The following is a 27,996-nucleotide window of genomic DNA, read 5'->3' as shown; positions in this document are numbered from 1 at the left end:
GCTGAATCCACTAATTTGAAGGGACATACTCTTGGCCATGTAGTGTATTGTTTAAACCTCCAGCTTTGGGTTGGATGTGTCAATGAGTAGTTCATACATGCATAATTTATGTGCAGAATTACTGCCTTCAATTTGCCACGGAAGCGACTGTTTTCTTGAAGTTGTTCCATTTCCCCCCCACCTGGGCCAGCCCCCTAGCAATTCAAGTTCTAGCAAATGTACTTCAGCCCCTCGCACCATTTTCCAATGAGGTTGAAGGGTGGGCCCAATGGACACGAGAGAGAGAAATGACATGGTGCACATATCTGGACATGTGACGCAGTAGGCATTTTTCAGGGAACACTTTTGGCTCGTGCATGCTAGTTTCAGAACTACTGGCAAAAAAAATGATACAAAAGTACCGGTGAATCTCTTTAAAAAGTGGCCAATCAGCTGAAATCCATTCAAAAAATAAAAATCTTAAAGTAGTAATATTTTGGTCATATGACATCGTGTCCAGAATATGACCATTATAAGACATCATGTGCCCGTTGGGATTGGAGTACTGTCTCATGCGATCTCAGGCCCCAGAGCCTTAGCAGGGTATTTGGGGTTTTGAATGACTGAAGGAGTAGAATTTTTTTGTATGTGTACATTTTTTGTAGTTTGTGTGGAATAATGTTATTTTCCCTTCCACATAACGGAATAAAATTTTATTTTGTGAATTTTTGCACCCCGTCCAGTGGGTGGCGGCAATACATATTTTGCTTAAAATTCGCCACAAAACCTCACCGAAGTAGTAGCAAACGGAAGTAAGCATTGACCATTTACAATTTTCACGTTAGCGGTTTTGTTGTTGTTATTTTGACATTTATTAACGTCATGGAACTAAAAATATCACAAATTTAACTGCACAGCATCACATACTTGCCCCAGGTAGTCTTAAATTTGCGTTGGAGACAGGACTTGGTTGATATTGTCTAGGTAAGCTAGCTGCAAACGTTAGCTAACAATGGCTGACTGTGTGGTTTTTCACACTCAAATAGCCTCCATTATGGAGGTGCTAGCGAATGCAGCCGTGGCAAATATCTGTAAACTCGTAGACGACGACTATGCAGTGTTTCGTTTGGAAATAACTCAAAGCCAGAAAGAAAACAGGGGATTGCGGAGGAAACTACAGATATTGGAACTGAAGGTGGCACGGGAGCGCGCAGAGAGGACAACGCGAGAGCGCGTCCTCGCCAGTCATTCCAGTAGTGTCAAGATACCCGACCGATACAGAGGAATGGCAAGAGGTACGTTTTGCAAGGCAGAGGCTGCGGGGACTGTTGCCCTCTGTGCATGTGTGTGTCTTTCGATGTGGTTAACCAGAATTGGATCTTGGTCCGTTTTTGGATACTATGCAATATTATACAAAAGCTATCCCCCAAATTAGCTTAATAACTGAAACCATTCTATTTATAGCTCGATTGATTATGTTCCATGCATCACATTGTTGATTATGTTCCATGCATCACATTGTTTTAAGTGAGTAAATAATAGCTAATGTAGTAAATCAAGAATCTGTTTAGAATATGATATTGGGTTGTTCCATTTGATTTTAGTCACTTTTTGACCACACCCGTTTTGAGTTGAACAAAACTTTCTCTACATATTTGCTCATGGTAGAAGTGGTCAGAAAGTAACTTTTTGGACCTGAACACCAAAACATTTAGGAGATCGATGTGCTCAAAGTTGACCTGTTTTGCATACCCCACCTTACCGTAAGACATCCATGTCTTCATCACTGGAAAATAAACAATTGAGTTGTATATAATTTAAAAGCTTTCAAACAGGGTTGTTAAACTATTTTATAATTTCTTAATATAAATAATTTTTAAATTAAGAATGGATTTCTTTTTTTACCATTAACGTCTATCTAAAAATGCGTAAAATCTGTCACTTTCTTATAACAGCTAATATCTGACTACTTCTATCATGGGCAAAGATATATATAAGTTTAGTCCAAATGAAAAGGTGTGCAGTCAAATTATGATTGAAATTAAATGGAAAGACCTAATATTTTATTAAAACTAAATTCTTGATTTACTGCACTAACCATTATTTACTCAATGAAAACAATGTGATGGAACATAATCAATCAATTTTATGTCAAGAAGTTATTAAATGTTATACCTTACATCCTTGCCAATTCTGAATTGTGTCAATAGTGTATATTAAGCATTGCCAGTAGCTAACCTAAACACCTCTTTTCCCCCATCAATCTCTCAGGTGAAGGACATCTCACTGGAGGCCACAAGAGCTTTGTGAAGCCAGCAGGACACAATACATGGAAAGATGACCAAACAATCACTGTTGATGAGGGGAGTGGAACCTCAACCCAGCACGTTATCATCATAGAGGTTAGTGTAATAGTGTTGCATGAAATATTAGTTAATTTGTAAATCAAATGTGGCCGTTTACTACCGGAAGTCTTACACTGTCTTACATGTACATCCTCATGTATCTGCCATAGGGGAGCTTGTGAGACTTCTCTACGACATTGTTATCCAATTCAACTCATGTACACGTGATAACCTCCTCTCTTCTTATGCCAGTCTGCAGATGCAGAGGCTGCATGTCCTGGGGTCAAGCTGGAGAGGTCTGAAAGAGAGGAGGACGCATGGCACAGCAGAGACACCCAGACTCGAGTGGTGGTAGAGCCCCATGTAGCCACAAAGGGCCCCCCCACCATCGCCCCAGCACCGCCCAGGACCCGACACAGAATCACGGAGGTCAGTGGAACGCAGAACGCCGTCCTCAAGTCAGAGACAGACACGGATACTTTAACTGTAACACACAGACTCTTACACACAGGATCTGACCACAGATCAGACCCAGAGAGACTGGGGAAGGGGCCACTGCGCTATCCTCCTGCTCCCGGCACAGAGTACTTACCGGTATTTCACCAGAGCCAGAGGATGGTTCATTCCCGTGGAGATGGTGAAACGTTAGACACTGGTGGTGATGATCCGTCTTGTTCGTACGCTACAGAAATGGACCCTGGCAACATATCCTTGGGTTTAGAGACACAGACTGATCTGCCTAGAGAAGACTGGAACCAGTACAATAGTGGTGTATACTCTGAAGGGCCTCTAGATAAGAAAGGGGAGGGTCTTGTCGTAGATGAGGTGACTGTCAAAGTGGAGGGCGACGCTCCTCTGACATGGAATGTAGACAAGACTCACTTAGGAGAAGGATACTCACAAGGCAGAGATTTCTTAGATTACAGGGAAAGTTTGGAGACAAATCCAAATGTCACGACCCACTCTCCTTTACACACGGTCAGGGATCGCGAGTCAGTGTCCACGTCGATGGGACCTTCCGATTCACACGACCACGTCCTTTTCGATCAAGTATTGAACTCAAAGGGCCAAAGGGCCAAGGGGAGGGAAAGGGGAGCAACATCAGGCAATAGTAAAGAGAAACGGTTCCTCTGCATGTTCTGTAACAAAGGCTTCAGCTGCCTCCAGAAGGTGGAGATCCACCAGAGGGTCCACACAGGGGAGAAACCCTACAGCTGTACGCAGTGTCATATGCGCTTCGCTGAGGCTGGCAACCTGAAGAGGCACCAGAGGGTCCACACAGGGGAGAAACCATTTGGCTGTACCCAGTGTCACATGCGTTTTGCCCAGGCTGGTCACCTGAAGAGACACCAGAGGGTCCACACAGGGGAGAAATCCTACAGCTGACCCCATTGTGAGAAGAGATTCTCCTGGAAGAGACGGGAGCTACCACCAGCAGAAAAAACATTCCACTCTATAACATAGAAAGCAACCAATCCTCTCAGTAGCTTCTGATGTTACGTTCAAACACTGCATTAAAGACACCGATTCATTTTTATTATTGTCATCAGAAAATATAATTTGACATAACGAGTGTGACAGATTTCAATGTTGAATATTGCTGGGTAGAATATTGCATCCAGACATTGTGTGATATACACTGAGTGCACAAAACCTTAACACCTGCTCTTTCCATGACATAGACTGACCAGATGAAAGCTATGATCCCTTATTGATATCACTTTTTAAATCCACTTCAATCAGTGTAGTTGAAGGGGGGAGACCGGTGGAAGGATTTTTAAGCGTTAAGACAATTGAGAAATGGATTGTGTATGTGTGCCATTTAGGGTGAATTATGAAAGACAAAAGATTTAAGTGCTTTTGAAAGGGGTATAGTAGTAGGTGCCAGACGCATTGGCTTGTGTCAAGAACTGCAACGCTGTTGGATTTTCAACGCTCAACACTTTTCAATGTGTATGAAGAATGGTCCACCACCCAAAGGACATCCAGCCACCTTTACAGAACTATAAGAAGCATTGGAGTCAACTTGGGCCAGCATCCCTGTGGAATGCTTTTGATACCTTGTAGAGTCCATACCCAAATTGAGGCTGTTCTGAGGACACTGTGCACACACAACTCAATATTAGGAAGGTGTCTGTTTTGTACACTCAGTGTATGAGGCATATATAAGCCTAAAAAGTCTTAAGTAGTGTATTTGATTTTAATATGTATTGACTCAGGTTTTGAATACTTATCTAATTAAGATAAATTCATTTTTTTTTTTTTTTCTTAAAAAAAGTCAAATGTTAGAATTTTTCTTCCACTTTGACAGAGTATTTTGTGGTGATCATTGACACAAAAAAATACAATTAAATCAATTTAATCCCACTTTGTAACACAACAACTGTGGAAAAATTCCAGGGGTGTGAATACTTTCTGAAGGCACTACTTCATTTCTAGAAGGTGCTTTATTGTGCTTGAACTTTCAAATCAAATGAAAGTTTATTTGTCACGGGCATCAAATACAACAGGTGTAGACCTTACAGTGAAATGCTTACTTACAGGCTCTAACCAATGGTGCAAAAAAGGTATTAGGTAAGTAAAGAAATAAAACCACATACAAGGTGACATACAGACACCGGTTAGTCAGGCTGATTGAGGTAGTATGTACATGTAGATATGGTTAAAGTGACTATGCATATATGATGAACAGAGAGTAGCAGTAGCGTAAAAGAGGGGTTGGCAGGACACAATGCAGATAGCCCGGTTAGCCAATGTGCGGGAGCACTGGTTGGTCGGCCTAATTGATGTAGTATGTACATGAATGTATAGTTAAAGTGACTATGCATATATGATATACAGAGTAGCAGCAGCGTAAAAAGAGGATTTGGGGGGGCACACAATGCAAATATTCCGGGTAAGTGATTACCTGTTCAGGAGTCTTATGGCTTGGGGGTAAAAACTGTTGAGAAGCCTTTTTGTCCAAGACTTGGCACTCCGGTACCGCTTGCCAGGTAGCAGTAGAGAGAACAGTCTGTGACTGGGGTGGCTGGGGTCTTTGACAATTTTTAGGGCCTTCCTCTGACACCGCCTGGTGTAGAGGTCCTGGATGGCAGGCAGCTTAGCCCCAGTGATGTACTGGGCCTTACGCACTATCCTCTATAGTGCCTTGCGGTCAGAGGCCGAGCAATTGCCGTACCAGGCAGTGATGCAACCAGTCAGGATGCTCTCGATGTTGCAGCTGTAGAACCTTTTGAGGATCTCAGGACCCATGCCAAATCTTTTTATTTTCCTGAGGGAGAATAGGCTAAATGATGTTCACAAATGCCTAATTTCATTACTTCCATTCAACTACTTAATGTTTTCCCCCAAGACACTTGTATTGAGAAAATTAATGCAGTTTGTCAAGCAGATTTGTAGTGGAGACATGTGCATGTGGTGGTTTTCATATGGTGTATTTCAAATTAGTTTATGTTTAATAAAAACAAAATGGGGCTTTTCATTCTAATACTTCTTTTAAATTATCATTGAGACTATGATAATGATCTCACCCTATTCTGCATAAGCACGACTGCACGTTATGACAAATATACCTACACATACCGGCACACTAGCAAACACCTACTGTACACGTCGAAATAGTTTAGTCAGGTTTGTCTGATGATTACTTTTGACTTATCATAGCTAACTCATATTTACCCACAACAACATATTTATGTCCACCATGATGGGTTTAACAACAATTAAGTCATTCTGTAACTACAGTATAGGACTCAAGCGTAGTGGGGATGGGTAAACACTTCATGTTGAAAGTGTGTTTATTTTCTGTGTGTACGTACCTGAGGGAGTGTATGTCTGTATCACCTCTCTATTCAAGGAGGGGGGTCCAGAGGTGATGTGGGTGAAGGAGGTGTGTGAGGAGGGTCTGGGGACCATGGTCATGGAGGACAACCGGACTATTCCTCGTCCTGAACCCACAGAGGAACCAGCTGAGCAGCACAGGACCACACACAGTCTCACTGAGGTGAGCCCACTGTAAAATGTCTGAATGGTATTAGGTCAGGTCTTGATACATTTTGTTTTAAGTGTGGGACCATACCTTTTGAATGAAAAAAACAGAATCAAATCAACTAACATGTTTGCATGGTACTCATAGCAGTCCCTCATTGTCCAATGAGAAGATGCTCCAGAGCAGGGTGCTCATATCAGATTTCTTGATCCAACATCCTCTCACTCTGTATCTCTTAGTCAGTCGACATGGAGGATGGGAAGCCTGATCTGCTGCGCGTCAAAGAGATGACAATAGAAGACGGACCAGAGAGCATTGATCTCCTGAGTGGACTAAAGATGGGGGAGCAAGGTAAGAGAGACATGCATATACAGAACATAATAGATATACTTCAATGGGAATAGTGATGCATCTATATAAAATGAAATCAATACAATGTATGTTACATAAAAAAACACAATGTATGAACTTGACCAAGTAATTGACAAAAGAAAATCCATATGTAGAGTTCTCTGCCATGTTGATAAATTCTATTTTCTAACCTCTTCCTGCAGGTGATTGGCTAGAGGGTAACAGAGGAGACTGGCCATCTTGGATTCCAAGGGCCCAGGGGACGACACCATTGAAGCAGGCCAGGACCAGAGGCGACAGTCAAAACTGTAACTCGGCCACTCAGGAACATTCACTGTCTTCTTGGTAAGCAACTCCAGTGTAGATTGTCCTTGCTGCTGGAAGGTCCTTCCTGCTGGAAGGTGAATTAATCTCCCAGTGTCTGGTGGAAAGCAGACTAAACTGTGTTTTCCTCTAGGATTTTGCCTGCGCTTAGCTCCATTCTGTTTATTTTTTATCCTGAAAATCTTCTGTCCTTAATGATTACAAGCATACCCATAACATGATGCAGCCACCACTATGCTTGAATATCGGGAGAGTGGTAATCAGTAATGTATTGGATTTGCCCCAAACATAACACATTCTATTCAGGACAAAAAGTGAATTGCTTTGCCATACTTTTTACAGTATTACTTCAGTGCCTTGTAGCAAACAAGATGCATGTTTTGGAATATTTTATTCTGTACATGCTTCCTTCTTTTCACTCTGCAATTAGGTTAGTATTGTGGACTAACTACAATTTTATTTTTTTATTTTTTATTTCACCTTTATTTAACCAGGTAGGCTAGTTGAGAACAAGTTCTCATTTGCAACTGCGACCTGGCCAAGATAAAGCATTGCAATTCGACACATACAACAACACAGAGTTACACATGGAATAAACAAAACATAGTCAATAATACAGTAGAACAAAATAAAACAAAAAGTCTATATGCAGTGAGTGCAAATGAGGTAAGATAAGGGAGTTAAGGCAATAAATAGGCCATGGTGGCGAAGTAATTACAATATAGCAATTAAACACTGGAATGGTAGATGTGCAGAAGATGAATGTGCAAGTAGATACTGGGGTGCAAAGGAGCAAGATAAATAAATACAGTATGGGGATGAGGTAGGTAGACCAGTGAGATATACCTGCTGGAGCGCGTGCTACGAGTGGGTGCTTCTATGGTGACCAGTGAGCTGAGATAAGGCGGGGCTTTACCTAGCAGAGACTTGTAGATAACCTGTAGCCAGTGGGTTTGGCGACGAGTATGAAGCGAGGGCCAACCAACGAGAGCGTACAGGTCGCAATGGTGGGTAGTGTATGGGGCTTTGGTGACAAAAACGGATGGCACTGTGATAGACTGCATCCAGTTTGTTGAGTAGAGTGTTGGAGGCTATTTTGTAAATGACATCACCAAAGTCGAAGATCGGTAGGATGGTCAGTTTTACGAGGGTATGTTTGGCAGCATGAGTGAAGGATGCTTTGTTGTGATATAGGAAGCCAATTCTAGATTGAATTTTGGATTGGAGATGCCTAATGTGAGTCTGAAAGGAGAGTTTACAGTCTAACCAGACACCTAGGTATTTGTAGTTGTCCACGTATTCTAAGTCAGACCCGTCCAGAGTAGTGATTCTGGACGGGCGGGCAGTGATCGGTTGAATAGCATGCATTTAGTTTTACTTGCAATTAAGAGCAGTTGGAGGCAACGGAAGGAGAGTTGTATGGCATTGACGCTCGTCTGGAGGTTAGTTAACACAGTGTCCAAAGAGGGGCCAGAAGTATACAGAATGGTGTCGTCTGCGTAGAGGTGTATCAGAGAATCACCCGCAGCAAGAGTGACATCGTTGATATATACAGAGAAGAGAGTCGGCCCGAGGATTTGAACCCTGTGGCACCCCCATAGAGACTGCCAGAGGTCCGGACAACAGGCCCTCCGATTTAACACACTGAACTCTATCTGAGAAGTAGTTGGTAAACCAGGCGAGGCAGTCATTTGAGAAACCAAGGCTGTCGAGTCTGCCAATAAGAATGTGGTGATTGACAGAGTCGAAAGCCCTGGCCAGGTCGATGAATACGGCTGCACAGTAATATCTCTTTTCGATGGCGGTTATGATGTCGTTTAGGACCTTGAGCGTGGCTGAGGTGCACCCATGACCAGCTCTGAAACCAGATTGCATAGCAGAGACGGTATGGTGCGATTCAAAATGGTCGGTAATCTGTTTGTCAACTTGGCTTTCGAAGACCTTAGAAAGACAAGGTAGGATAGATATACAGTGGGGAGAACAAGTATTTGATACACTGTCGATTTTGCAGGTTTTCCATACTTACAAAGCATGTCGAGGTCTCTAATTTTTTATCATAGGTACACTTCAACTGTGAGAAACAGAATCTAAAACAAAAATCCAGAAAATCACATTGTATGATTTTTAAGTAATTAATTTGCATTAATTGTGGAGCTAGGCACTGCAGGACCTGGATTAACCTCTACATCACCAGAGGAACAGAGGAGAAGTAGGAAAGGGTACGGCTAAATGCTATACGAACTGTCCGTCTAGCACGTTCGGAACAGAGAGTAAAAGGAGCAGGTTTCTGGGCACGATAGCATAGATTCAAGGCATAGTGTACAGACAAAGGTATGGTAGGATGTGAGTACATTGGAGGTAAACCTAGGCATTGAGTAATGATGAGAGAGATATAGTCTCTAGAGATGTTTAAACCAAGTGATGTCATCGCATATGTAGGAGGTGGGACAACATGGCTACATACGGGGAGTACCAGTACCGAGTCAGTGCAAGAGAATTAGTACAAAAAAGGGTCAATGTGGGTAGTAAGGGCAGCCATTTGATTAGCAGTCTTATGGCTTGGGGTTATAAGTTGTTCAGGGTCTTGTTGGTCCCAGACTTGGTGCACTGGTACCGCTTGTGATGTGGTAGCAGAGAGAACAGTCTGTCTTGGGTGGCTGGAGTCTGACCATTTTTTGGGCCTTCCTCTGACACTGCCTGGTATAGAGCTCCTGGATGGTATGAAGCTTGGCCCCAGTGATGCTCAAGATGCTCTCTCAACTTTGGGGACGGGAGCACGAGAAAGATGATAGGAGTCCACCTTAACTAGACATAGGTTGGGACACAGCCGGCTGAATAAGTAATTATATATCATAGGAAAATATCCACCAGGAAGGTGCGATTATTGCCAGGAAATAGAAACAGTAGAACGTGTGTTGATATAGTGTGGGCAGTATAAGAGGGCGAGAGATATGAGTCTGTATGAGAGAGAATGGGATACAGGAATGAAGTGTAATGAGTCCATTGAGTAGAATGTGAACTGTTGTATTTTCTAAGATAAACGGGGCAGGAAGGCAATATTTCGTTCCTCCAGGGTCTCTGGCTCACACTCCACTCCAGCACAGTAGCGGTAATACACTAACAACGTTGGATGCCAACCGCTCAAAAATACCACTGAAGAAGTAAAGGGACGCGAACAGTGACCAATAATTTACACTTTGGCGTTTTTACTGTATTTAGACGTTTTAACACACTGCAATTCAAAATATGCCTAATTTTACTGCACAGCATCACATACTTACCTCGGCTAGTCTATAATTTGCGTTGGAGACAGGACTTGGTTGATATACCCATGTTATCTAGGTAACGCTAGCTAGCTGCTGACAATGGCTAACTGTATGGTTTTTCACACTCAAATAGCCTCCATTATGTGCTAGGGAATGCAGCCGTGGCAGAGATCTGTAAACTAGTAGATGACGACTATGCAGTGTTTCGTTTGGAAATTTCTCAAAGCCAGAAAGAAAACAGGGGATTGCGTAGGAAACTACAGCTACTGGAACTGAAGGGAGTGCGCGGAGAGGACAATACGAGAGCGCGTCGTCCCAGTAGTGTCAAGAAACTTGACCGATACAGAGGAATGGCAAGCGGCATGGCATTTTGCAGAATGCTGAGGGGCTTGGCACCCGGTTCCCGCTTTGCGCATTTGTTTAAATGTGTTATCCAGAATTGTGTCTTCGTCAGTGTTTGGCTAGTGTGCAATACTTCCCCTGATTACTTAGCTATCTTGCACACTTTTTTAAATGTTACTTTATTTTACCAGGCAGGTCAATTAAGAATAAATTATTCCTGCACAAAGACACTATCATATTCTAACAAGATTCTTGATTTGCTGAATTTCCTATTATCATACTCAATTAAAAGCATGTGATGCATGGAATCAATCAATAAATAGCATATAAATAAATTATGACAAGTGCTACCTTACATCCTTGCCAATTGTAGACAGTGTCAATAGTGTACAATATAGTATTGAGCATTGACAGTACGTAACTCAACCACTCCTTTTCCCCAATCGCTCCCTCAGGTGAAGGACATCTCACTGGAGGCCACAGGAGCTTTGTGAAGCCAGCAGGATACAAGGCGTGGAGAGATGACCAACCAATCACTGTTAATGAGGGGAGTGGAACCTCAACCCAGAATGTTATTGTGATAAAGGTTAGTGTCATAGTGTAACATAAAAATTACAATACATGACATGTGTCCTGTTTTATTTCAGAAACACTCCCCTCAGCTTTTAATTTGCTTACATGTACATCCTTATTTATCTGCCATAGGGGAGCTTGTCATTTAGCAGACGCTCTTATCCAGAACGACTTACATGAGCAATTAGGGTTAAGTGCCTTGCTCAAGGGCACATCAACATATTTTTCACCTAGTCGGCACGGGGATTTGAACCAGCGATCTTTCGCTTACTGGCCCAACGCTCTTAACCAGTAAGCTACCTGCCGCCCCCAGACTTCCCTACGACATTGATAATAACTTCCTCTCCTTGTGTCAGTCTGCAGATGCAGAGGCTGCAGGTCCTGGAGGATCGTCACTGAACAAGCAGGAGAGGACTGAGGGAGAAAAACCTACGACACAGAGACCTCCAGACTGGAGTGCCCCCTGTAGCCACAGAGGACCTGGCTCAGAGTATTTACTTTACGGTAACCCGAGCCCGAGGACAGTTCCTTCCCATCGGGACTCGGGTGACACATTAGGGACTGGCAATGATCCGTATTGCTCTTACACTACAGAGATGGACCCTGGAAACATGCCCTTGGGTTTAGAGACACAGACTGATCTGTGACGAGGAGATTGGAAACCGGTACAGTAGAAGTGTATACCCCGAAGGCTGCCTAGATAATAAAAGGGAGGTTATAGTCGTAGATGAGGTGACTGTGAAAGTTGAGGGCGACATGGAATGTAGAGAAGGACACTCGCAAAACAGAGATTTCTTAGATTACAGGGAAAGCTTTGAGACAAATCCAAATGTCGTCACCTACTCCCTTTAACACACACTCAGTGTCCACATCGATGGGACCTTCCAATTCACAGGGCCACATACTTTTCGATCAGGTATTGAACTCAAACGACAAGACTAGACCCCAGGCTCGGCGAGGGGGTTAAACATCAGTCAATAGTTAAGAGATGTGGTTCCTCTGCATGTTCTGTAACAAAGGCTCAGCTGCCCCCAGCAGGTGGGGATCTTCCAGAGGGTCCACACAGGGGAGAAATCCATCAGCTGCCCCCAGTGTCACATGCGCTTCACCTAGGCTGGCAACCTGAAAATGCACATGAAGGTCCACACAGAGGAATGAGGCCGTTTGCCTGTATGCTAAATGGTATGATGTGTTTATTATCTGTGTGTGCGTGTGTATGTACCCGAGGGAGTGTGTCTGTGTAATCTGTATCACCTGTCTCTTTCAGGAGGAGGAGGGTCCAGAGGTGCTGCTGGTGAAGGAGGAGGGTTGTGAGAAGGGTCTGGGGAACCCTGAGAGGACCATGGTCATGGAGGACAGCCGGACTACACCTCCTCTTGAACCCACAGAGGAAACGGCTAAGCAGCACAGGACCACACACAGTCTCACTGAGGTGAGCCAATGGAAACTACTGTCTGAATGGTATTAGGTCACGGCCCGTATCCACAAAGCCTCTCAGAGTTGGAGTGCTGATCTAGGATATCAACTTATTCATTATGATCTAAAAGGCTAAACTGATCCTACATCAGCACTCCTACTCTGAGACTCTTTGTGGATACTGACCCTGGTCTTGATTAATTTTGTCTTAAGTGTGGGATGATCATTGCCTTTTGAATGATCAAACCATTAAAGAGTGTCAAGTAATCAAGTCAACTAACACATTTACACAATACTCATAGCAATCCCTCTTTGCCCAATCACAAGATGCTCCATAGCAGGGTGCTCTTATCGGATTTCTTGATCCAACATCCTCTCACTCTGTATCTCTTACAGTCAGTAGACATGGAGGATGGGAAGCCTGATCTGCTGCTGGTCAAAGAGGAGACTATAGAAGATGGACCAGAGAGCATTGATCTGCTGAGTGGATTAAAGATGAGGGAGCAAGGTAAGGGAGAAATACATATAGCCTACATACAGTAATGGTTCTTCACTGGGAATAGTGATGCACCTGGCTATTATTAGTGGTTCATAGCTAATCTGTGAAATCTATTGTTATTCTCTGAATTATTTATATACATTTTTCTTGACATGGTCAAATAACTCAAGCATAGATTGGTAACTTGTTTTCTAATTTGGCACACAGAAACTAGAGGCAATGAGTAACTTGGTCAAAAAGAATGGCACCGATTGGCCTATAGGTGGCACTGTTATAAACAGTTTTACTTAAACCTTCGAATCCATCGTCCAGTTTGACCTAGAGACTTAATTTTGTATGTAGGTGTCTTTCCTTATGCTGGACAAATGTGCCTCAAGACTCCATAAGTTCCGTCAGGATAGATTTATATCCATTTTGAAAATGTTGGATAAACTTATTTTCATGAACCATATGTCCAAATAACACCACGATGTAGACCCATGGTACATCTCTTAACTTAGTTTGAGAAAATATAAGGGATTGGTTAAGAGATGGCTGAGTTATTGATAAATCAGGAAATCAGATTTTACGTGTCCATTTAATTAAATCCTTTGTAAATCCACTCCACAATGGCCTATCAATCTGAAACTTTTTAGGGTCATGAAAGACATTACTATGATGAATTTGTAAGTCGCTCTGGATAAGAGCGTCTGCAAAATGACTTAAATGTAATGTAAATGTAACTATGTTTGGCATTGATACCTTTAAAAAAATAAGGAAACTAACAATTTACTTTTGTCTATGTAACGCTTAACTTAAATGTAACAAATCTTCTCATGGACTAAGTCAGATTCACTCCAAATTTGGTCTGTGGGCTCATCACAATATTACCTAAAGAGTTTGAGAAAATAACATTGAGGCATTCAAAGGATTGCCACACTATGCATGTAGATGCATATTAGTACATATGCTAATAAGCTAAAATATGCCAAAAATACTTTACAAATCTTTCTCATAAACCATAGGGCCAAATGACACCAATTTGGAATGTAGGCCCATGTTACATGTGTTAACTTAGCTTTCCCCAAACTAAGGGGTTGGTCAAAATATGGATGAGTTACAAAAATACCACCTACTCTGAAGCTCTTCTGTGCCAAGATATTTGAGTGCTCCCGTTTTGTGGTTGAGTTTGTCACTGATCTTGAGGGGTTATAAGATTGGTGGAATAATTTTGAAAGTTGCAAAAACAGAGGCTAATTAAAATTAAAATAAAGCCATGGACTTTAAGTTGGAAGCATTTGTGGAAAACCCTACATGGGAGATGCTAGATAAATGTACAAAGGTGAATCTGCTTGCCCTTGCAAAGCATCAAAGTGGCATCTGGCTATCCAAAAGTAGTAGCCAAAGATTTGATTGGTACTGTTTTGGTGGAGGAGTAAATTCTTTCGGAGAGAGAGGCTGATGAAAAGGGCGCTACGGGTAGTAGAGTACATCCCATAGTCGTGCAACTAAGGGAGTTATAACTAAAAGCAAAGTTGGAGCAACAATTAAAGCTTGAACAACAACAATTTCAGCTCGAGCACAAGGAAAAAGAGAACTTGCAGCCAGATTAGAACAAGAAGAACGTGCGCATGCCATTCGATTGAGATGGATCTGGAAGCCCGCCGAATCCAGTCATGCCATCTTGCACCCTCAACAGAGTTTCATCTAGGTCAGAACAGCCTTCTTGTACCGTCTTGTACCTAAAATAGCCACGAAATATTTGGTCACTGCTCCTCAAGTGTTCTTGTGGGAAAAGCTCAAAGTCTACGCTGCTTTCTCTTGACAAGAGTTCAGTTATATCCTTGTATTGCTACTGGTGTATAATCAAATTATTCTAAGTGAGTCTCAGAAATGGAAAATATATTCATGGTACCTGATGTTAGCAAGTTATTGATTTCATTAACCTTATTTCTAAGGCTACATATATTAATATGGGCCTATTTTCAGCCCTTTCTTGGGTAGCTTATCAGAGATAGACCTAATACTGAAAAATAATACTGAAAAAAATATATAAATATACATTCAGTAGTCCATTTATTAATTTGTGTGTGTGTGTGCTGCGGGTTGAAGCTACGAACCCATAGGCTTGGCTTTCTCATCCCCCCAGGCTTCTGGGAGGGTGGACAATGAGCCAGTCATAGTAAGCAATGTAAGCAATGTCCCCACGTGCTCTGGCAGCTTTCATAGCTGGGATCAGTTCTTTCCTATTCTGGCACACAGCTTCAGGATAGAGTTGTTGAGGAAGATGTACGTTCCTCTCAAGTTCGTGGCTCTTTCCAGAACAGCTACAGTTGAAGTCGGAAGTTTACATACACTTAGGTTGGAGTCATTAAAACTCGTTTTTCAACCACTCCACAAATTTCTTGTTAACAAACTAAAGTTTTGGCAAGTCGGTTAGGACATCTACTTTGTGCATGACACAAGTAATATTTCCAACAATTATTTACAGACAGATTATTTCACTTATAATTCACTGTATCACAATTCCAGTGGTCAGAAGTTTACATACACTAAGTTGACTGTCTTTAAACAGCTTGGAAAATTCCAGAAAATTATGTCATGGCTTTAGAAGCTTTTGATAGGCTAATTGACATAATTTGAGTCAGTTGGAGGTGTACCTGTGGATGTATTTCAAGGCCTACCTTCAAACTCCGTGCCTCTTTGCTTGACATCATTGGAAAATCCCCCAAAATCAGCGAAGACCTCAGGGGGAAAGAATTGTGCACCTCCACAGGTCTGGTTCATCCTTGGGAGCAATTTCCAAATGCCTGAAGGTACCACGTTCATCTGTACAAACAATAGTGCGCAAGTATAAACAACATGGGACAGCGAGACAACTCAAAGGCGAAATCCATTAAATGCCAAGATAATGGAATTCATTGCCCTTGACAAATAACCATTTTCTGTTGTGGGTGATGTTGGTTTTCGCCGACTGGTCGAGCACCGAGCAACTATTTTATACTATTTTTTAAGATGTGCTACCGGATTTACACAGTAATAGCGTCACTGCTATTAGCTTCGGACCAGCGATATCAGCCCCATGAGCATGCTGAGTCTGACAGCACAGTGGGTCGTCGAGGATTTCGTACTGAGGAAAGTTGTATTGCATGCTCATGAATATGCTGGTAGTCATACCTCTGCTGCCATTTCAAATGGCATTTGAGAACGTGTTTGAAACTTGGAAACATGAACACACTAGCTAGCTCCATTCGAACAACTGACTCGAGAAATAAGCTCATCAACTGCATCCGCAGCAGATGTGATACCCTCTGTCATGGCATTGAAACGCCTGCTCGTCAACTGACAGGGATGTAAACAAATGTGCACAATTTCACAATTTGAGAAGCTTTATGTGCGTATGGAACATTTCGGGGGTCTTTTTTTTCAGCTCATGAAACATGGGACAAACACTTTACATGTTGCCTTTATTTTTGTTCAGTGTAGTATTCTAATTCCTAATTCTAATGCACATTCTGACTTCGCCAATGCTAAGCTATCCAGTTAGCTAGCAGCTAGTGTGCAATGTTAGTGCTGACTAGTTTCTATGGAGTGAAGATGGCCCTTTTTCCCGACAAGGTGGATGTTTTTGCTGGCCTACATTGGCGAATGAAACAGTTGCCCTTGACAACAGTTTTCCCCGGCAACAAAACTGCCCACATAGTCTGTGAACAAGCGATTCGGTGGCATTCTCTCTTTACTGTGTCGCCACCATGCTCGATGCTATGTGCAAGGACCACTACTTCGATGCAGACAAGAAAAAGGGTTTACATGAAATGTTACATACAGAGCTGGACAAGATGGAAACGGACACAGTGACAGTGCGCACGATGGAAGAGAGGCCAAGGACAGACAGAGCTGAAACTTCACTGCTTGACATGTATGACGCAATCCTGGTTGAGAATGAAACGACTGAAAAAATGAACAACGAAACAGCACAGCAAGTAAGTGAAAGAAATAGGTTTTGATTATGTTTTACTGGTAATGGGGACATACGGAAATGTCAACAAAATGACTTTTTGGTGTGTGTGTGTGTGTGTGTGTGTGTGTGTGCAACCTTTATTTAACTAGGCAAGTCAGTATAGAACAAATTCTTCTTTACAATGACGGCTTACCCCAGCAAAACCCGGACGACGCTGGGCCAATTGTGCGCCACCCTATGGGACTCCCAATCACAGCCGGAAGTGATACAGCCTGGATTCGAACCAGGGACTGTAGTGACGCCTCTTGCACTGAGATGCAGTGCCTTAGACCGCTGTATCCATGTGTGTGTGTGTGTGTTGACTATTTAACTGTACTAGAAATGCATAGAAGGCCGCAAAAAATTTAAGCATCGGTTATTGTTTTGGGCAAGGAAAATATCGGATATCGGTATCGGCCCAAAAAATTTACATTGTGCATCACTACTTTAAACATTTAGATATACATTTAAGTCATTTAGCAGACGCTCTTATCCAGAGCGACTTACAAATTGGTGCATTCACCTTATGACATCCAGTGGAACAGCCACTTTACAATAGTGCATCTAAATCTTTTAAGGGGGGGGGGGGGGGGGGGGGGGTCAGAAGGATTACTTTATCCTATCCTAGGTATTCCTTAAAGAGGTGGGGTTTCAGGTGTCTCCGGAAGGTGGTGATTGACTCCGCTGTCCTGGCGTCGTGAGGGAGTTTGTTCCACCATTGGGGTGCCAGAGCAGCGAACAGTTTTGACTGGGCTGAGCGGGAACTGTACTTCCTCAGTGGTAGGGAGGCGAGCAGGCCAGAGGTGGATGAACGCAGTGCCCTTGTTTGGGTGTAGGGCCTGATCAGAGCCTGAAGGTACTGAGGTGCCGTTCCCCTCACAGCTCCGTAGGCAAGCACCATGGTCTTGTAGCGGATGCGAGCTTCAACTGGAAGCCAGTGGAGAGAGCGGAGGAGCGGGGTGACGTGAGAGAACTTGGGAAGGTTGAACACCAGAAGGGCTGCGGCGTTCTGGATGAGTTGTAGTGGTTTAATGGCACAGGCAGGGAGCCCATCCAACAGCGAGTTGCAGTAATCCAGACGGGAGATGACAAGTGCCTGGATTAGGACCTGCGCCGCTTCCTGTGTGAGGCAGGGTCGTACTCTGCGGATGTTGTAGAGCATGAACCTACAGGAACGGTCCACCGCCTTGATGTTAGTTGAGAACGACAGGGTGTTGTCCAGGATCACGCCAAGGTTCTTAGCGCTCTGGGAGGAGGACACAATGGAGTTGTCAACCGTGATGGCGAGATCATGGAACGGGCAGTCCTTCCCCGGGAGGAAGAGCAGCTCCGTCTTGCCGAGGTTCAGCTTGAGGTGGTGATCCGTCATCCACACTGATATGTCTGCCAGACATGCAGAGATGCGATTCGCCACCTGGTTATCAGAAGGGGGAAAGGAAAAGATTAATTGTGTGTCGTCTGCATAGCAATGATAGGAGAGACCATGTGAGGTTATGACAGAGCCAAGTGACTTGGTGTATAGCGAGAATAGGAGAGGGCCTAGAACAGAGCCCTGGGGGACACCAGTGGTGAGAGCACGTGGTGAGGAGACAGATTCTCGCCACGCCACCTGGTAGGAGCGACCTGTCAGGTAGGACGCAATCCAAGCGTGGGCCGCGCCGGAGATGCCCAACTCGGAGAGGGTGGAGAGGAGGATCTGATGGTTCACAGTATCAAAGGCAGCCGATAGGTCTAGAAGGATGAGAGCAGAGGAGAGAGAGTTTGCTTTAGCAGTGCGGAGCGCCTCCGTGACACAGAGAAGAGCAGTCTCAGTTGAATGACTAGTCTTGAAACCTGACTGATTTGGATCAAGAAGGTCATTCTGAGAGAGATAGCAGGAGAGCTGGCCAAGGACGGCACGTTCAAGAGTTTTGGAGACAAAAGAAAGAAGGGATACTGGTCTGTAGTTGTTGACATCGGAGGGATCGAGTGTAGATTTTTCAAAAAAGGGGTGCAACTCTCGCTCTCTTGAAGACAGGGTGCCGTTCTCGTTCTCAACTAACATCAAGGCGGTGGCCCGTTCCTGTAGGTTCATGCTCTACAACATCCGCAGAGTACGACCCTGCCTCACACAGGAAGCGGCACAGGTCCTAATCCAGGCACTTGTCATCTCCCGTCTGGATTACTGCAACTCGCTGTTGGCTGGGCTCCCTGCCTGTGCCATCAAACCCCTACAACTCATCCAGAACGCCGCAGCCCGTCTGGTGTTCAACCTTCCCAAGTTCTCTCACGTCACCCCGCTCCTCCGCTCTCTCCACTGGCTTCCAGTTGAAGCTCGCATCCGCTACAAGACCATGGTGCTTGCCTACGGAGCTGTGAGGGGAACGGCACCTCAGTACCTTCAGGCTCTGATCAGGCCCTACACCCAAACAAGGGCACTGCGTTCATCCACCTCTGGCCTGCTCGCCTCCCTACCACTGAGGAAGTACAGTTCCCGCTCAGCCCAGTCAAAACTGTTCGCTGCTCTGGCACCCCAATGGTGGAACAAACTCCCTCACGACGCCAGGACAGCGGAGTCAATCACCACCTTCCGGAGACACCTGAAACCCCACCTCTTCAAGGAATACCTAGGATAGGATAAAGCAATCCTTCTGCCCCCCCCCCCCCCCCCCTTAAAAGATGTAGATGCACTATTGTAAAGTGGCTGTTCCACTGGATGTCATTAGGTGAATGCACCAATTTGTAAGTCGCTCTGGATAAGAGCGTCTGCTAAATGACTTAAATGTAAATGTAAGACGGAAGGGACGTAGCCAGCGGTCAAGGATGAGTTGATGAGCGAGGTGAGGTAAGGGAGAAGGTCTCCGGAAATGGTCTGGAGAAGAGAGGAGGGGATAGGGTCAAGCGGGCAGGTTGTTGGGCGGCCGGCCGTCACAAGACGCGAGATTTCATCTGGGGAGAGAGGGGAGAAAGAGGTCAGAGCACAGGGTAGGGCAGTGTGAGCAGAACCAGCGGTGTCGTTTGACTTAGCAAACGAGGATCGGATGTCGTGACCTTCTTTTCAAAATGGTTGACGAAGTCATCTGCAGAGAGGGAGGGGGGGGGGGATTCAGGAGGGAGGAGAAGGTGGCAAAGAGCTTCCTAGGGTTAGAGGCAGATGCTTGGAATTTAGAGTGGTAGAAAGTGGCTTTAGCAGCAGAGACAGAAGAGGAAAATGTAGAGAGGGAGTGAAAGGATGCCAGGTCCGCAGGGAGGCGAGTTTACCTCCAATTCCGCTCGGCTGCCCGGAGCCCTGTTCTGTGAGCTCGCAATGAGTCGTCGAGCCACGGAGCGGGAGGGGAGGACCGAGCCGGCCTGGAGGATAGGGGACATAGAGAGTCAAAGGATGCAGAAAGGGAGGAGACGAGGGTTGAGGAGGCAGAATCAGGAGATAGGTTGGAGAAGGTTTGAGCAGAGGGAAGAGATGATAGGATGGAAGAGGAGAGAGTAGCGGGGGAGAGAGAGCGAAGGTTGGGACGGCGCGATACCATCCGAGTAGGGGCAGTGTGGGAAGTGTTGGATGAGAGCGAGAGGGAAAAGGATACAAGGTAGTGGTCGGAGACTAGGAGGGGAGTTGCAATGAGGTTAGTGGAAGAACAGCATCTAGTAAAGATGAGGTCAAGCGTATTGCCTGCCTTGTGAGTAGGGGGGGGGGTGAGAGGGTGAGGTCAAAAGAGGAGAGGAGTGGAAAGGAGGCAGAGAGGAATGAGTCAAAGGTAGACGTGGAGAGGTTAAAGTCACCCAGAACTGTGAGAGGTGAGCCGTCCTCAGGAAAGGAGCTTATCAAGGCATCAAGCTCATTGATGAATTCTCCAAGGGAACCTGGAGGGCGATAAATGATAAGGATGTTAAGCTTGAAAGGGCTGGTAACTGTGACAGCATGGAATTCAAAGGAGGCGATAGACAGATGGGTAAGGGGAGAAAGAGAGAATGACCACTTGGGAGAGATGAGGATCCCGGTGCCACCACCCCGCTGACCAGAAGCTCTCGGGGTGTGCGAGAACACGTGGGCAGACGAGGAGAGAGCAGTAGGAGTAGCAGTGTTATCTGTGGTGATCCATGTTTCCGTCAGTGCCAAGAAGTCGAGGGACTGGAGGGAAGCATAGGCTGAGATGAACTCTGCCTTGTTGGCCGCAGATCGGCAGTTCCAGAGGCTGCCGGAGACCTGGAACTCCACGTGGGTCGTGCGCGCTGGGACCACCAGGTTAGGGTGGCCGCGGCCACGCGGCGTGAAGCGTTTGTATGGTCTGTGCAGAGAGGAGAGAACAGGGATAGACAGACACATAGTTGACAGGCTACAGAAGGGGCTACGCTAATGCAAAGGAGATTGGAATGACAAGTGGACTACACGTCTCGAATGTTCAGAAAGTTAAGCTTACGTTGCAAAAATCTTATTGACTAAAATGATTAAAATGATACAGTACTGCTGACTGGTGAAGTAGGCTAGCTAGCAGTGGCTGCGTTGTTGACTTTGTTTGAAAGTGTAGCTGGCTAGGTAACCTCGATAGCTGGCTAGATAATTACTCTAAACTACACAATTATCTTAGATACAAGGACAGCAAAGACAACTATGTAGCTAGCTAACACTACACTAATCAAATCGTTCCGTTGTAATGTAATAGTTTCTACAGTGCTGCTATTCGGTAGAAGTTGGCTAGCTAGCAGTGTTGACTAGGTAGGAGAACGGCAGCGCGGCGGACGAAAATAGCTGGCTAGCTAACCGATAATTACTCTAAACTACACAATTATCTTTGATACAAAGACGTCTATGTAGCTAGCTAAGATCAAACAAATCAAACCGTTGTACTGAACAGATCAACTTTCACAAGGCCGCAGGGCCAGACGGATTACCAGGGTGTGTACTCCGAGCATACGCGTACCAACTGGCAATTGTCTTCACTGACATTTTCAACCTCTCTCTGACCGGGTCTGTAATACCCACATGTTTCAAGCAGACCACCCTGTGCCCATGAATGCAAAGGTAACCTGCCTAAATGACTACCGCTCCATAGCACTCACGTCGGTAACCACGAAGTGCTTTGAAAGGCTGGTCATGGCTCACATTAACACCATCTTCCTGGAAACTCTAGACCCACTCCAATTTGCATACTGCCCCAACAGATCCACAGATGACGCATTCTCAATCGCACTTCACACTGGCCTTTTCTACCTGGACAAAAGGAACACCGGTTAGAATGCTGTTCATTGACTACAGCTGAGCGTTCAACACCATAGTGCCCACAAAGCACATCACTAAGCTAAGGACCCTGGGACTAAACACCTCCATCTGCAACTGGATCCTGTACTACCTGACGGGCCGCCTCCAGGTGATAAAGGTAGGTAACAACACATCTGCCACGCTGATCCTCAACACCGGGGCCCCTCAACTCCGGGGCCCCTCAGGGGTGCGTGCTTAGTCCCTTCCGGTACTACTTGTTCGCCCACGACTCCAAGATCATCATTAAGTTTGCAAGCAACACAACAATGGTTGGCCTGATCACCGACAACGATGAGACAGCCTACAGGGAGGAGGTCAGAGACCTGGCGGTGTGGTGCCAGGACAACAACCTTTCCCTCAATATGAGATGATCGTGGACTACAGGAAAAGGAGGGCCTAACAGGCCCCTATTAACATCGACAGGGTTGTCGTGGAGCGGGTTGAGTTTCAAGTTCCTTGATCCACATCACCAACAAACTATTATGGTCCAAACACACCAAGACAGTAGTGACGAGAGCACAACAACACCTTTTTCCCCCTCAGGAGACTGAAAAGATTTGTCATGGGTCCCCAGAACCTCAAAAGGTTCTACAGCTGCACCATCGAGAGCACCCTGACCGGGTTCATCACCGCCTGGTATGGCAACTGCTTGTCATTCGACCGTAAGGCGCTACAGAGGGTAGTGTGTATGGCCCAATACATCACTGGGGCCAAGCTTCCTGCCATCCAGGACCTAAGCTCAGCAAAAAAATGTACGTCCTCTCACTGTCAACTGCGTTTTTTCAGCAAACTTAACATGTGTAAATATTTGTATGAACATAACAAGATTTAACAACTGAGACAAACTGAACAAGTTCCACAGACATGTGAGTAACAGAAATTGAATAATGTGTCCCTGAACAAAGGGTGGGCCACCAGCTGCATCAAGTACTGCAGTGCATCTCCTCCTCATGGACTGCACCCGATTTGCCAGTTCTTGCTGTGAGATGTTACCCCACTCTTCCACCAAGGCACCTCCAAGTTCCCGGAGGGAATGGCCCTAGCCCTCCGATCCAACAGGTCCCAGACGTTCTCAATGGGATTTAGATCCGGGCTCTTCGCTGGCCATGGCAGAACACTGACATTCCTGTCTTGCAGGAAATCACGCACAGAACGAGCAGTATGGCTGGTGGCATTGTCATGCTGGAGGGTCATATCAGGATGAGCCTGCAGGAAGGGTACCAAATGAGGGAGGAGGATGTCTTCCCTGTAACGCACAGCGTTGAGATTGCCTGCAATGACAACAAACTCAGTCCGATGATGCTGTGACACACTGCTCCAGACCATGACGGACCCTCCACCTACAAATCGATCCCGCTCCAGAGTACAGGCCTCGGTGTAACGCTCATTCATTGGACGATAAACGTGAATCCGACCATCACCCCTGGTGAGACAAAACCGCGACTCGTCAGTGAAGAGCACTTTTTGCCAGTCCTGTCTTGTCCAGCGACGGTGGGTTTGTGCTCATAGGCGATGTTGTTGCCAGTGATGTCTGGTGAGGACCTGTCTTACAACAGGCCTACAAGCCCTCAGTCCAGCCTCTCTCAGCCTATTGCGGACAGTCTGAGCACTGATGGAGGGATTGTGAGATCCTGGTGTAACTCGGGCAGTTGTTGCCATCCTGTACCTGTTCTGTAGGTGTGATGTTCGGATCCTGTGCAGGTGTTGTTACACGTGGTCTGCCACTGCGAGGACGATCAGCTGTCTATCCTGTCTCCCTGTAGCGCTGTCTTAGGCGTCTCACAGTACGGACATTGCAATTTATTTCCCTGGCCACATCTGCAGTCCTCATGCCTCCTTGCAACATGTCGAAGGCATGTTCACGCAGATAAGCAGGGACCCTGGGCATTTTTATTTTTGGTGTTTTTCAGAGTCAGTAGAAAGGCCTCTTTGTGTCCTAAGTTATCATAACTGTGACCTTAATTGCCTACCGTCTGTAAGCTGTTAGTGTTTTAACGACTGTTCCACAGGTGCATGTTCATTAATTGTTTACGGTTCATTGAACAAGCATGGGAAACAGTGTTTAAACCCTTTACAATGAAGATCTGTTTAGTTATTTGGATTTTTACGAATTATCTCTGAAAGACAGGGTCCTGAAAAGGGGATGTTTCTTTTTTTTCTGAGTTTATATACTAGGCGGTGTCATAGGAAGGCCCAAAAAATTGTCAGACTCCAGTCACTCAAGTCATAGACTGTTCTCTCTGCTACCGCACGGCAAGCGGTACCAGAGTGCCAAGTCTAGGTCCAAAAGGCCTCTTAACAGCTTCTACCCCCCCAAGCCATAAGACTGCTGAACAAGTAATCCGTAAAAGGCACATAACATCCCGCTTGGAGTTTGTCAAAAGGCACCTAAAGGACTCTCAGATCATGAGAAACAAGATTCTCTGGTCAGATGAAACCAAAATTGAACTCTGGCCTGAATGCCAAGTGTCACGACCTAGCACATATGCAGAAAAATACTTTTAAAAATCTTCTCATAAACCATAAGTCAGATTAACTCCAGATATATATATACTCCAGGTATATAGAGTCAATGAATTAGCCTCTAATGCATTTTAGAATGATTAGTTGCTGCATTCAAGATCGGCACCAGACCAGACCAGTTGGTGGCACTATAGATGTCATTATCACCCGTGACACAATATATTCACATCCTTTAATAATTTAACCATTGCCTCATTTTCACCTCGTTGCCTCTGGACAAATTGGCTTGAGAAACTCTGGAGAATCCCAATCCCACTAATGGTGATCGCACTTACTTGTAGTGTATTCCATTTTGCATATTACAATCAATACAATTCCTAAATGTTACCAAATTCACACCATAACACAGGTAACTACAACATGGACTCGCTTAAAGGGATGCACAAGGAGTCAAGAACAACATAGTTAAGTGAACAATTCTAAAACTACAAATCATATTCAAACCATATTTGGTACATAGACTTAACAAATTCATCTCAAATGAGGTTTAACAAAATAAAGTCCTAGTATTTAAAGATGACCGCAATATACCAATACACTTAACGGTGAAAACGTCATATCTTAACATAAACCATTAGTCAAATTGACCCCAGAATTGGTTTATAAACTCAGTACATTAAGGACTAAGATTGATTACCTGCTGCATTCAAAGATAATCAACCTACAGCAAGCACTACACTAAACTTCACTTACTTGTGGTATTGAGAGATAAACTTGGTAACGCTTTCACAGATTTTCTTTCAGCAGCAGTGGCAAAGCTAGCGTGGGGGGGTAGTTTCTATGGCCAACAGCGCTGTCTCCGACCAAACATTTTGGAGGACCTCCTCTTGACCGCAGAGACAATTTTGCTGCTTTAAAGCAAATTTCGTGCAACTCTACACATTTTGCCATGGACAGAGAGAACATTATACAGTTTTAAAGCTAGTTTCCTGCCATTCTACACTTTGTCATTGCTGCTCGCAGCTATGTATCTTTTAAAATTTATTCATGAAGTGAAATCAATGCAACTTATGTTTACATAAAAAAACACAAAATGTATGAACTTGACCAGGTAATTGACAAAAGAAAACTCCATATGTAGAGTTCTCTGACATTTTTGTGAAGTCTATTTTCTAACCTCTTCCTGCAGGTGATTGGATGGAGGCTAACAGAGGAGACTGGACAGCCATTTTGAATTCCCAGACCGGCGGAGCCAAGGGCCTACGGAACAACATCACTGAGCAGGCCAGGACCAGAGGCGACAAAGTGGAGGTCAGTGGATGGGACAGCGTCTTTAACTCGGGGCTGCGGAACCAGAAACAGAAAGTCGAACACAAAACAACATACAGATTGATCTGCGCGTACGGGTAGGTGTCTGTATGCGGAGGGAGAGACAGTCTCAGACTAAAGAATGTTGCTAACGACAGAGCAGCAGAAGGATTTAGTGCGAGTCGTCAGGCTAGGGCTGAACTGTGTTTACCATTTTATAATGTCATGTTTCTGTGTGTAGAGCAAATGGGTTCTTATATAAACCTTATTGCTTTTCTGTTCAATTTGTGTTTACAGTCTGCAGTCCAGGAGAGCCTGCTGACATCCGGTGTTGCTGGGGGGAGAGACTGGACCTCTGAGGTGGCTGGTCACAAAGCCTGGCCCCGGATCAGAACCCTGGATCAGGAGCCTTCGCTCTTCCTTCCCGAGTCGGAACCAGGACCCAACCACGAGGGACAGAGACTCCGCCACACAGAACACAACCAGTGGACAGGTGGACTGAACAACAGTCCTGGTGGTCATCAGAGAGACCGAGGCTCCAGCCAGGGATCCAGTCCGCAGCCCAGATCCTTCTCTTCAGAGTCTCAGTGCAGGGATGAAGCAGGGCCTGGGGCTAATAGAAATAGACCCTCTTGTTCCTATGATAGAAACACCACAGTATCCATGATGGACAGAGCAGGTCACCCTGGGCTTCAGCCTTCACAGAGAGTGGTGGGAAACCCCCCTGGTGGGAGTATAGCAGGAAGTCTTTCCTCTCCATCAGGGTCTTGTCTAATGCCTGGTGACTGGGTTCATAGAAGGTCTGGACCTGGGTCTAGCCTTCCTCAGCTACCTCATGGTTACCCTACAGACAGGGTCAGGTTTGGCGTTCACCACAAGCGCTACCTAGCCTCGGACACAGCACAGAATCCCAACAACACCCAAACAATGGCTAGAGGTCAAGGAGGGAACTCAAAGACGAACCACCTGAGGGTGGTGGCTCCTGCTTCTACCTCTAGTGTCATTGCGTCACAACGTGGGAGGCCGAGCATTAGGACTGACGCCGACAAGCCGTACACCTGCCCCACGTGTGGGAGGCGCTTTGCTAAAGCGAGCAATGTGAAGATGCACCAGACAGTTCACACCAAGGAGAGGCCCTTCAAGTGCAAACTATGTCACAAGAGCTTCTCCTTCCTGACTAATCTGATCAGACATAGGAGTGTGCACAATGGGGAGAAATAGTAACCATTCTTTAGGTGACATAGTTATGTGAAGAGAGTAGCCACATACCCCTCATTAAAACTTGAACTTGTAATTTGAAACAGGCTTGCGTAAACTGTTTTTAGAGAGACAGTAAACCTCGGCGAGAACGAGGACAGTTAAATATTTACCTTACTGAGGTGATGTCGATGGAATAAAGTCATTATTTTCTATTCTTGCTTTCTTTCTAAACAAATCTGCTTTGAGCTTGAAAGATGGTCATCATGAATAGGAGATTTGATGTGTAACATAATACGCAGTAGCGTATTTGAACAGCATGCATACCTTTTTCATTTCAACCACATCCTTTGAGCTATGACGCCTACCATTAAGTATGAGGCGTTATACGTGCCTATACCTCGATTGTAACAGTTAATATTCAACCGATAAGGCAATGCCGCAATAGTGATTATTGGAATAATTGAACCGCTCATGCAGCGAGAACCGGAAACACCAACTGCTAGCGGAGAAGAGTAGATGATTGTAAGACTTGTGGAGGGGGGGGGGGGGGCACAATGCTGCATCGCAGACTGCTATAGAAGGTTAAGTGGAAGCTAGCTACAGATTGTTACACCAGATAATGTGATTGAACCAAAGATTTTTGCTATCAATTACTGGGAGTTAGAGGTTAGGTACTGTTTGGTGTAGCACAGAGAATTTTCGACCAACCCTAATTTCAAATCAAATTCTA

At 44.9% G+C, this 27,996-nt stretch overlaps 1 protein-coding gene across 5 annotated transcripts; it reads left to right on the top strand.

Moving 5' to 3' along the window:
• Positions 1-991: 991 nt before the first annotated feature.
• LOC129841467 (zinc finger protein 205-like) lies at positions 992-27,478 on the top strand. 5 transcript variants are annotated; one of them, XM_055909746.1, is made up of 8 exons: positions 992-1,274; positions 2,251-2,381; positions 2,577-2,753; positions 6,181-6,327; positions 6,552-6,663; positions 6,867-7,008; positions 11,051-11,181; positions 11,525-12,429. In XM_055909746.1, exons 1-7 carry the CDS (start codon positions 992-994, stop codon positions 11,052-11,054), a joined length of 996 nt encoding a protein of 331 aa, XP_055765721.1. In that variant the 3' UTR covers positions 11,055-11,181; positions 11,525-12,429. The 5 variants fall into 5 exon arrangements, with proteins under 5 accessions (XP_055765721.1, XP_055765716.1, XP_055765719.1 ...); XM_055909744.1 differs by lacking the exons at positions 992-1,274; positions 2,251-2,381; positions 2,577-2,753; ... (1 more) ...; positions 6,552-6,663; positions 6,867-7,008 and adding exons at positions 10,122-10,329; positions 12,436-12,600; positions 12,981-13,092; positions 25,948-26,069; positions 26,364-27,478 and having other exon boundaries at positions 11,525-12,350; XM_055909742.1 differs by lacking the exons at positions 992-1,274; positions 2,251-2,381; positions 2,577-2,753; ... (1 more) ...; positions 6,552-6,663; positions 6,867-7,008 and adding exons at positions 12,436-12,600; positions 12,981-13,092; positions 25,948-26,069; positions 26,364-27,478 and having other exon boundaries at positions 10,122-11,181; positions 11,525-12,350.
• Positions 27,479-27,996: the final 518 nt, after the last annotated feature.

This window comes from Salvelinus fontinalis, chromosome 42, assembly GCF_029448725.1.
Source record: "Salvelinus fontinalis isolate EN_2023a chromosome 42, ASM2944872v1, whole genome shotgun sequence".
Lineage (NCBI taxonomy): Eukaryota > Metazoa > Chordata > Actinopteri > Salmoniformes > Salmonidae > Salvelinus > Salvelinus fontinalis.
The sequence above is the reverse complement of the archived record's forward strand: the minus strand, read 5'-3'. Positions and strand labels throughout refer to the sequence as shown.

Coding starts and splice junctions, on each gene's coding strand:
- LOC129841467 (XM_055909741.1), top strand. CDS start 992: ATGGCTGACTGTGTGGTTTTTCACACTCAAATAGCCTCCATTATGGAG. Junction 1,275..2,250: donor ATACAGAGGAATGGCAAGAG/GTACGTTTTGCA, acceptor TCAATCTCTCAG/GTGAAGGACATCTCACTGGA. Junction 2,382..2,576: donor AGCACGTTATCATCATAGAG/GTTAGTGTAATA, acceptor TTCTTATGCCAG/TCTGCAGATGCAGAGGCTGC.